This window comes from Acanthochromis polyacanthus, chromosome 6 (assembly GCF_021347895.1).
Source record: "Acanthochromis polyacanthus isolate Apoly-LR-REF ecotype Palm Island chromosome 6, KAUST_Apoly_ChrSc, whole genome shotgun sequence".
Taxonomy (NCBI): domain Eukaryota; kingdom Metazoa; phylum Chordata; class Actinopteri; family Pomacentridae; genus Acanthochromis; species Acanthochromis polyacanthus.
This window is the reverse complement of record NC_067118.1, coordinates 41,841,468-41,852,055: the sequence shown is the minus strand read 5'-3', so window position 1 is coordinate 41,852,055 and position 10,588 is coordinate 41,841,468. Positions and strand designations below refer to the sequence as shown.

General features: G+C 41.1%; 1 protein-coding gene across 1 annotated transcript; it reads right to left on the bottom strand.

Annotated features, from left to right (window-relative positions):
- Positions 1-3,884: 3,884 nt before the first annotated feature.
- On the bottom strand, positions 3,885-9,862 carry LOC127534498 (taste receptor type 1 member 2-like). Its single transcript, XM_051949761.1, is given in 4 exon segments — positions 3,885-4,080; positions 4,083-4,460; positions 4,744-4,839; positions 9,853-9,862. Coding segments are annotated over 4 exon segments (636 nt in total). The 3' UTR covers positions 3,885-3,928.
- Between the last annotated feature and the right edge of the window lie 726 nt (positions 9,863-10,588).

Genomic DNA, 10,588 nt, shown 5'->3' with positions numbered 1-10,588 from the left:
TCAGAATGTGAACAACCACGTCTATGATGTCTTGATTGGGGTGGACTGTCCGTAAGAAAGATGGAAAATACAATTTTCTTGAAAAGGCAGAACTGGCAGCTCCGTAACTAATCTGTTGAGAGAGTAATGGAGAAATTGTCATGAATTTGAACAAATGTGAAGTTATATGCTGTTTGATTGATTGATATGAAATAATTTTTCTTCCTTTAATATAAAAATGGTAAAGAAATAGAGATCAGTGGCAGATTTACCAAAGGAATGAGATCCATCATGAAGAGTGGAGCCACAGTCCGAGTCTCAGTGCTGGTAAAAGCTCCGATCGCTCCGATCACTTTGGATCGTTTCATGTTTGGTTCACCCCAAGGTTGGATCCCATTATTGACTGAGATGAGTTTCAAAATTCCTGGGAAACTCTGAGTATCTGAGCAGTGGTCAAGTACCTCATAACCAAGAGATACATTTGGCAGTAGTTTGGTGGAGTTATTGATTTGCTCGACAGTGAATCTCATCAGCTGAAACCTCCGATAGTTTGACAGTATGAAAGGTTGACTGTGGGGAGAGAAGGACCCAGGGTAGGAATTAAGATAATAAAACAGTCAACACTATCAGTTTTGGGATCTCTGCAAAGATATGAATAACTAAAGAAGGATTTTGTGCTACAAGCAGGGAAGACAGCGGAGCAGACCTGATGTCTTCCAATGACTTTGACATTATAGAAATTAATTTGATTGGTCTAAGGGAAATTTGGTAGCAGCTCCAGCTATTTAACTGTTGAATGAGTGTTAATCTATTGCTGCATGTGCTTTTCATTAGTTTTTTGTTTCAGAAGAATCCTTAGAAAACTCACCTGGAGCAGTCGATGGCTTCTGGTCTGTTTTGATAAAGAGGGCTACTGACTTGATGAATATTAAAAATTCCACCAATCGAGTAATCTCCTTCCAGGCGAAACTCTGAGGCTGGAACAATGCATTGAGCCAAGGCATGTAGAACAGATCCCAGCAGACACAACGATAAAAGAACACGTTTCATTGTTGCAGCTACCATTTAGCAATTTAACACAAACTCTAACGCAATCTGTTCTCCTCTGTAAGATGTCAGACACTGGTGATATTGAAGCTTCCAAGATTATTTCCATCTATTTGTGGATGCATGAGGTATCATAAAGACCTATAATGGCGGGAGGCAAATTTACGAATCGGTATGCAAACATTGGACTGCTGCTGCGGACTGAAATACAGATTAATCACAACATTAACACCACCTACCTGGGACTATGACAGTCACTCTCAATTGTGGAGGAAGTATCAACCTTTACTAAAGCAAAAGCATATTACAGTAGGATAATGTAAACATGCTGCATTACAAGGAGAAGTCCTGCATGACAAACCTGACTTAGGTATATGTACAAAAGTTTTATCAGCAATAGATTGACTGTTCTCCACATTGTTCCTGTGTGTGAAGTCCAGTGGGGAAAACATAGTCTGTTTATATAAAGATGGACGTAGCATCTGGCTCCAGAATTGAAGCCCACCCGGAAGTGTCAAAAACTTGCAATATCACGCCGTCCGCTAGGGTTGGCTCCAAAAAGCTTTTTCTCCATAGACCCCAATTCATTTTTGGAAAGAATAAAATTTGATAGACTGATTTTCTACAGCTCAGGATTTTTTTCCTGTTAGTTTTCATGGTCAAAATGAGAGATCAGGTGGCCGATCTTAAAATAAATCAATACTGAATTTTAAATAAGTCGTTAAAGTTGGCGGAGCCAGGGGGCGTGGCTATACTTGATAGACAGCAACAGAAGCCTCTGCGGTAAAATGTGGGCGGGTCAAGAGAGTCCTCAGCCAATCCTGCCCCTAGTTGCTCTCCGGTCTCCGGTGATGACGCTTTTTACGTCACTGGCTCCAAAAAAATCCAAAACAGCGACCAGGAAGTAGCAAAATCCGGGCTTCATTTTCTCGGCGTTGAAACCAACGGGTGACGTCACGGTTAGTTTACGCCTGGGGGAAAATGGTGAAAAAGCACATCTGTCATGGATTTCAGCCAGCAGTTCTATATAAATCTATTTATATTTCCTATACATTGTGGTTGTTTGTGTGTATACACCAGTCAGTCACAACACTAACAGGCGAATAAAAACATTAATTTTCTTGTTGCATTAGCGCCTGTCAAAGGGTGGGATATATTAAGCCGCAAGGGATGGGTTGGAAGCAGGAGAAAGGATGAACCACAGGAATCTGAGCAACCTTGACAAGAGTCAAACTGTGATGGTCAGATGACTGGTGTGTTCCCAGTATGCAGCGGTTCATGGCAAAAGTGAACCGACATCAGGCTCACATGCCCCCAGAAACTCACTGATGGACTTTGGGGCAACAGGTGGTCCATTAGACCCACATAATGTGGCACAAACCAGAAAATAGAACACACACACACGACCATTTCATGTTTTTATTGAATCACATTTACAGTTTGAAAACTGCTGTAGATGCAAATTTATATTACAATCATGCTAGATTTGAAATAGGGCTGCACAGTGGTGTAATGGTTAGCACTTTCACCTTGCAGCAAGAAGATCCCCGGTTCAAATCCCGGCCTGGCCCTGGGATCTTTCTGCATGGAGTGTGCATGTGTGGGTTTTCTCCGGGTACTCCGGCTTCCTCCCACAGTCCAAAAACATGCTGAGGTTAATTGGTTACTCTAAATTGTCCGTAGGTGTAAATGTGAGTGTGATTGTGTGTCTGTATATGTAGCCCTGTGACAGACTGGTGACCTGTCCAGGGTGTCCCCTGCCTTCAGCTGAGATAGACTCCAGCACCCCCCATGACTCTAGTGAGGATAAAGTGGTGTATAGAGGATGGATGGAAACTGCTGTAGATACAAATTTATATTACAGCAATGCTAGATTTAAAATAATTAAGCTTGTGTTTATTATTACCAAATATCCTGAAGCTTTTAAATAATCATATTTCATGTCAGAGTGTATGTTTTAAGCATGCTTCACATTGACTTTAACTGCTAATAAGTTTGAATGCAGTCAGCAATATCCATACAGTGCCCCTCAAATCAACATTACTATTGGTCTGTATCTTCATTGTTTTAATATAATGAACTTTACAAATTCACACACATCTTTCTGCATTTATTGTGCAATATTCCAAATGTGTTTTCACAGGAATAATGACAACCATATATTGTAAGAGACTGAAACATGATGTCAAGCTATTTTTTATAAAACAATAGGCTACATTCAGAAACATATTTCCATTATTATCGTTAGCTGGCTGTATATAATGCTTGATCAAAAAGATGACATGCTATATGAGATACAAGAGAAGTACATGCAAGGAAAGTTTCAACATTTTGCTTCTTAATACAAATGAATAACCATTTAATAATATCTCACACAATTAGTTTACAACAAAATAAAACTCAAAAAGTCTCATAGCAATATACACTTTTATCTACACTATCTGCTCTATAAAGCTAAATATTCTCAGTCCTCTGTCTACAAAAACCCGTATTTCGTCGATGCAGCTACTGGCTGATAGTTTTGGTGTAGCTCTGAATGAGACCTTGGAAGTACTGCTGCGTATTTTTCTGGGGCTGAAATACAATGATGTAACATTTGGGCAAAAAATACCACAACAGAAAGAAGTAGAGACTGGAGAGCACAGCCAGGGCGTTAAGAATGCTTATGTACTTGCCATTATAAAGCGTGTACACAGTGGCAAAGATGATCCATGTGAGGATCAGCAGCAGGAGGCAGAAGGTGATTGCTTTGGCCTCGTTGTAGTTTTTCGGGAGCTCTTTTCCCGTGTAGGAGAAAATAAAGCAAAGCCAGCTCAACACTGACACTACAATTAAAGGACCATAATTTTTTGAAAGACTGTTGTCACAGCTGAGTATGATTTGTTTCTGGTCCCACACTGTGTCATTGTAAGGCTTTGGAGGGGCAGAAGAATGACCAATAATAAGTACGAGAGCCTGAGCTGTAAACGCTACAACGATGACCAGCCACTGGATGTGATATTTTATCCACCAGCTGTGGAGTTTGGGGAACTTGGCGGCTATTTTGAAGATGCAAACAATCTGAAAGGAGCGCACCACAAAACACGCCAGACAAACGGTGTAGAACAAGAAAAATGGCAGATACCTCAAGACACAAGAAGGAACTGATGGCTGGCCAAAGTAAAAGAAAACACTGATGCTGCACAGACTGAGGCAGCCTAGAATCAGGAAGCACATCGGCCCCCCAGCAGATCTGACAACAGGCGTGTTGTAGTTAACAGCAAAGAGAACAGATACAGCTAGAGTGAGGCCCACCAAGGCCCCGGCCCCCAGCATGATCAGTATGGCCCCGCTGTCTGTAAACGGTATGAACTCCACCAGACGCTGGTTGCAGGACGTACTTTTGTTTTCAGACCATTCTGTGTGCTTGCAGCTGATGCAGCTGTAGGGATCCTCTGTTTTACAGGATACATGGACAAACAGACAACAAAGATTAACTTTAGAGAGTCTAGAAACAGCTGTTTTAGACACCTAGTCTGTGATACAGCATGTTCTCCTAATATGAGCTTTAACTTAAACTTGCCTGAAGTTTAACAACTTGCATTCACATACCCTGGATGTAACTGTAACACGACGACTAATTTATTGTTCTGGCATGTGCAGGGATCAGAATAAAAATGGCATCAACATGACATCAGCGTTTTATCCGTTTCCTTCCTCTCATTAGTAATAGTTTACCTGTGCTGTTGATATAAGTTCCATTTAGACACATGACACAACTGAAGCAGCATTTGTGACTTCCTTCTATTTTTCTCTTGTATCCTGCATCACATTCTGGGGAACACACTGAAGTAGGAACCTGTAAAAGACAATTAATTAGCACTAAAGTAAATGTAAATGCAGGAAGGGAGTACTGTAACAGACTGAGGTAAATCATAGGGAAGCAGCAGTCATTATGTAGATTGCTGAATTTGTAAATGGGTTTCGGGCTGCCTAGTGGTTAGCACTTTCACCTTGCAGCAAGAAGATCCCCGGTTCAAATCCCAGCCTGGGATCTTTCTGCATGGAGTTTGCATGTTCTCCCTGTGCATGCGTGGGTTTTCTCCGGGTACTCCGGCTTCCTCCCACAGTCCAAAAACATGCTGAGGTTAATTGGTTACTCTAAATTGTCCGTAGGTGTGAATAAGAGTGTGATTGTTTGTCTCTATATGTAGCCCTGTGACAGACTGGTGACTTGTCCAGAGTCAATAATGGATGGATAAATCCATCCATCCATTCTCTATACACCGCTTTATCCTCACTAGGGTCATGGGGGGTGCTGGAGTCTATCCCAGCTGACTCGGGTGAAGGCAGGGGACACCCTGGACAGGTCACCAGTCTGTCACAGGGCTACATATACAGACACACAATCACACTCACATTCACACCTACGGACAATTTAGAGTAACCAATTAACCTCAGCATGTTTTTGGACTGTGGGAGGAAGCCGGAGTACCCGGAGAAAACCCACGCATGCACAGGGAGAACATGCAAACTCCATGCAGAAAGATCCCAGGAAAAGATTTGAACCGGGGGTCTTCTTGCTGCAAGGCGAAAGTGCTAACCACTACGGCACTGTGCAGCAGATGGATAAATGGATTTTGCAAAATTTAACCACTATAAATGCACATTCTGTAAAGACCTTCCTGAAATTTGCACTCCAGATATACGCACCACAGCTTGATATTGTCAATATTGGGGTGATGCAGTAATGGGAAAACCAAAACAAACTATTTTTAATCACCGCATTCTGTATAAATGAGAAAACTCTACTTACTGTTCCATTTGTGTGCCACTGAATTTTAGTGCTGTTGATGAAGAAACTAGACAACGGAGGAAAATTATAGAAGCCGATCTCCTGCACATCACCACTGTCGTTCCAAAAAACTATATTGTAGGATCCAAACATGGGGTCACCGTTCTCATCAAACTGAATGCTCTGGTTTAAAAGTGTGAAATTAGACTTCTTCAGCTCTGCTAGAACCTGATGTGGACACACAAAAATTAGAATACTTGCATCAATTCAGAATGGACATTGGAGGTGTTTTTCATGCTCCTAAGCTGCATTCTCAGCTCCATTTTCAGGGGATTTGTCTTTTCTCCAGGATCCAATTACGTTGTTTTGTTTCCTAAATAAGTTTCTGATTAACATGTCATTGGGATTTCTTGGATTGCTTTCCTGCTATCCAACTGATCATGTAGTGGATGAAGCAGGACTGGTCACGCTGGTAATCCATAAAGTGGAGGAGAAGCTTCAAAGATGGATTGTATTTTAACCCAAACCGTGATATTTTCCAAAACCTCCCCAAGTAGTTTTTGGCGTTAAAATAATCAAATTCTGAAACTGAACCTCAAATTCTTGGATGAAAATCCTGCATTTAAGCTCATGCCACCATCACCATCTTCATCTACTTCACAGAGATTTTGTGGCAACTGGAAAATGAAGATGTTTGCTCCTACGTCATTTAAGGCTGGGAGGAATTAAGCTTTTCTTTAAACTGTAAATGAGAATGCAGTTTAGCTGGAAAGAAGAGTCCTCATCAAAGTCAAAACTTTAGACGATACCAATTAGAATCTTTTGTGCTTTTATTGCCAGTAGAAAAAGTAAGTGAGCCCTTAGCATTTAATAATATACTTGCTTTGGTAGCAAGGATTCTTGGACTTTCTTTGTTTGAAGTCATTCTGTAGTAGACTAACTGTGATGTTTTGAGCCATTGTCCTGTTTCACTGGTTAACTTCTGGCCTCACCAAGCAGACTGCCGCCCTGACTTTATCCTGATGGACACTTTGATAGACTTGCAAATTAATTTCCATCTTGATGATGGTGACCTGACCACGCCCACAAGCATCAGAGCATGCCCATATCATGACGTTCCCCCGACTGTACTTGATATGATGCTTTCCTGTTGGTAAGCACTTATTCTGCTATTCATAATGCAGCATGTTCTTAACAAATGATTCACCCTTACTTTACTCATTTCACAAAACATTTCCCCGGCACAGCATGCAGTGATGTTTGTCTTTTTGTTTTGGAAGAGCAGTGGTTTCCTGGTTTGTGTCCTGCCATGGACATTAGACTTCATGCACCGTCATTAGCATCATGAACAGAGACTCTGGGGTTCTTCTCTTTTCCGCATTGATTATTCTGCATTGTGTTTTTTAGCTGAGCCTTCAGCAGCTAACTCAAGTGTCTTTTAATCAGTCAAAGAAGTGCCAGTCCACACTTCAGATCTTGGATAGATTATCGCTTTTGCAAATGATGTTGATGTTATTAATCTAGAGGCTCATATACACCCCCTGTCAACAGTTTTAGGACACTGTCTCATTCAAATAAAGTAGAACCTGTCCTACAACTTTTGACAGGGGGTGTATTTCATCATATGGATGTGATCAGGGCAGGACTCTGATCATACATGTAAAGTTTCAGGCAGATTGGAGCATGTTCAGGGCATTTACACAGCATTTGAAATTTCATGGCGAAGGATCAAAATTCCAGAGGCTGCCACGGACACACCCTTTGACTCTGGAAAAAGATTTTAATAAGTTTGGATCATTAAGGCCTCCTGTATGTACTGACCCAATTTGAGGTGAATTGGAGTTTCCCCCTAGGAGGAGTTCTCTCTCGAAAAAAATGAAAAATGGGCAAAATCTGACATTCAACACAAAATAGCTCACTTCCTGTTGGGTTTGGAATGTGGCTGTCACTGACTTTTTTGTTCAGCCTGATGTGCTGCATATGTGTACCAAATTTGGTAGATACACCCCCTGTCAAAAGTTGTAGGACAGGTTCTACTTTATTTGAATGAGAAAGTGTCCTACAACTTTTGACAGGGGGTGTACTTTCCCCAACCTATACACTATACATGTTAGAATGATGTATTCAATGCAGACAAGAAAAAGAATTTCAATTATTTTTAGACTCTAAGGTAAACTCTTCAGGATGAAACAGTAAAAAAATCAGACAGTAAGAAAATAAAGGAATTACTGTGCTCTTACCATGGTAGGGTTGGCTGTAATGTTCCCATTACACCCTTCAGCTCCACATTGCAGTGCCTTGTGTAAAGCATGGGCGATGGAATACACAGCAGAATAGACGGTAAAAGAGAATGACTGCTCTGCAGCAACGATCTCTTCAGCACTGCAGTTGCAAATCTGATCACAAACCGTCTTTTGTTCTGAATTGTTGCAACGAGTCTGGGCTTTTAACGAGTAGATAAAATCGCTGAAGCCAGGCACTGGTATTATTTGTTCAGAAACCCCGATTACAGTTCCAATATTTCTGATTCCTTTTGTCTTGGGGAGCCTCTCGTTTAAGGACCATGCATACCCTGCTATCCACACCTTGTCAGAGACGTTTGATTTAATTGCTGTATTAATGAGATTCTCAGCGATCCATTCAACAGCAAAAACAATAATGACATTTACCTTCAATTCCTCTATCTGTCTAAATATTTTGGAGTAATCTGTGTTGTTGTCAAGGTGTTTGGAGTACGGCAGGCAGATCTCAGTGTCCTTAATCTTCTTTATAAACAGGTCGACGACATCTTTTCCATACTCATCATCGATGTACAGGAAAGCAACCCAGCGCCAGTTGAAGTGTTTCACAATGTGAACAACCACGTCTATGACGTCCTGATTGGGGCGCACCGTCCGTAAGAAAGATGGAAAATTCTGTTTTCTTGAAAAGATAGAACTAGAAGCTCCATAACTAACCTGTTGAGAGAGTAACAGAGACATTACCATTATTTTAAACAAATGTTTCATTGATTGATATGAAATAATTCTTGTCACTTCATTAAAAAATGGTAAAGAAATAGAGATCAGTGGCGGATTTACCAAAGGAATGAGATCCATCATGAAGAGTGGAGCCACAGTCCGAGTCTGAGTGCTTTGAAAAGCTCCGATCGCTCCGATCACTTTGATTTGTTTCATGTGTGGTTCACCCCAAGGTTGGACCTCATCATTGACTGAGATGAAATTTAAAATTCCTGGGAAACTCTGAGTATCTGAGCAGTGGTCAAATACCTCATAACCGAGAGATATGTTTGGCAGTAGTTTGGTGGAGTTATTGATTTGCTCAACAGCGAATCTCATCAGCTGAAACCTCCGATAGTTTGACAGTATGAAAGGTTGACTGTGGGGAGAGAAGGACCCAGGGTAGGAATTAAGATAATAAAACAGTCAACAATATCAGTTTTGGGATCTCTGCAAAGATATGAATAATTAAAGACATTTTGACATTATAGAAATTAATTTGATTGGTTTAAGGGAGATTTGGTAGCAGCTCCAGCTATTCCACCAAATTTTGAATCAAAGCTGTTGCTTTCAATTAGTTTTTATTCAGAAGAATCTTTAGAAAACTCACCTGGAGCAGTCAATGGCTTCTGGTCTGATGCGACTAGGAGTATCATTGACTTCACTGACTTGATGAATATTAAAAATTCCACCAATCGAGTAATCTCCTTCCAGGCGAAACTCTGAGGCTGGAACAATGCATTGAGCCAAGGCATGTAGAACAGATCCCAGCAGACACAGCGATAAAAGAACACGTTTCATTGTTGCAGCTACCATTTAGCAATTCAATATGAACTCTAACGCAATTTGTGTCTACTGTTTATAAGTTGTCAGACACTGGTGATAGTGAAGCTTCCAAGATCATTTCCATCTATTTGTGAATGCATGAGGTATCATAAAGACCTACAGTTGCTGGAGAGGAATTTACAAATCAGTATGCAAACATTGGACTGCTGCTGCAGAGTTCCTGTGAAATACAGATAAACACCACCTACCTGGGACTATGTAGGTCACCCTCAGTCATGGCAAATGGTCTGTATTTATATAGCGCTTTACTATACCTGCAAGGTACCCAAAGCGTTATACGTCATATTCACCCATTCACACACTGATAGCGGAAGCTGCCATGCAAGACGCTAACCACTTGTCTTGCTCAGGGACACCTTGACATGAGCACGACGGGCCGAGGATTGAACCGGCAACCTTCCACTCTACCCACTGAGCCATGCCGCCCCCTGAAAAGTATAAACCTTTCATCTGCAACAGATGTTGCCTGACTGACATTGTTCCTGTGTGTGAAGTCCTGTGGTGAAAATGGTGAAAAAGCACATCTGTCCAAACTTGTCACGGATTTCAACCAGCAGTCGTGTGACATTGAAGCCAAGGGCGGATCCAGATTAATTTTAGTGGGGGGGCACAGTGGTGTACAACAGATATTTTGAGGGGCCACTGAAAAGTTGTAAGAAAAAATGAAAGCTGCTACTGACCTCTCACTTTTACAAAGTATTTTTCATGTTTTTTTTTTGTTTGTTTTTTTGGCTCTTTAACCCAGTAGGAAAGCTGTATATGACCTTTTCATTTTGGACTGTTAACATTAAATTATGATGGACTTGTTTCCTTTTTCATGTGAATTACAGCATTATCAGCTGCAGCATCTGCCAGTTATGTAAAACTGGTAAGCTCATCCACAGCATCCTGAGGGCAATTAAGTGACAAATATTGTGCAAGAACAGCACTATTTACAACCCTG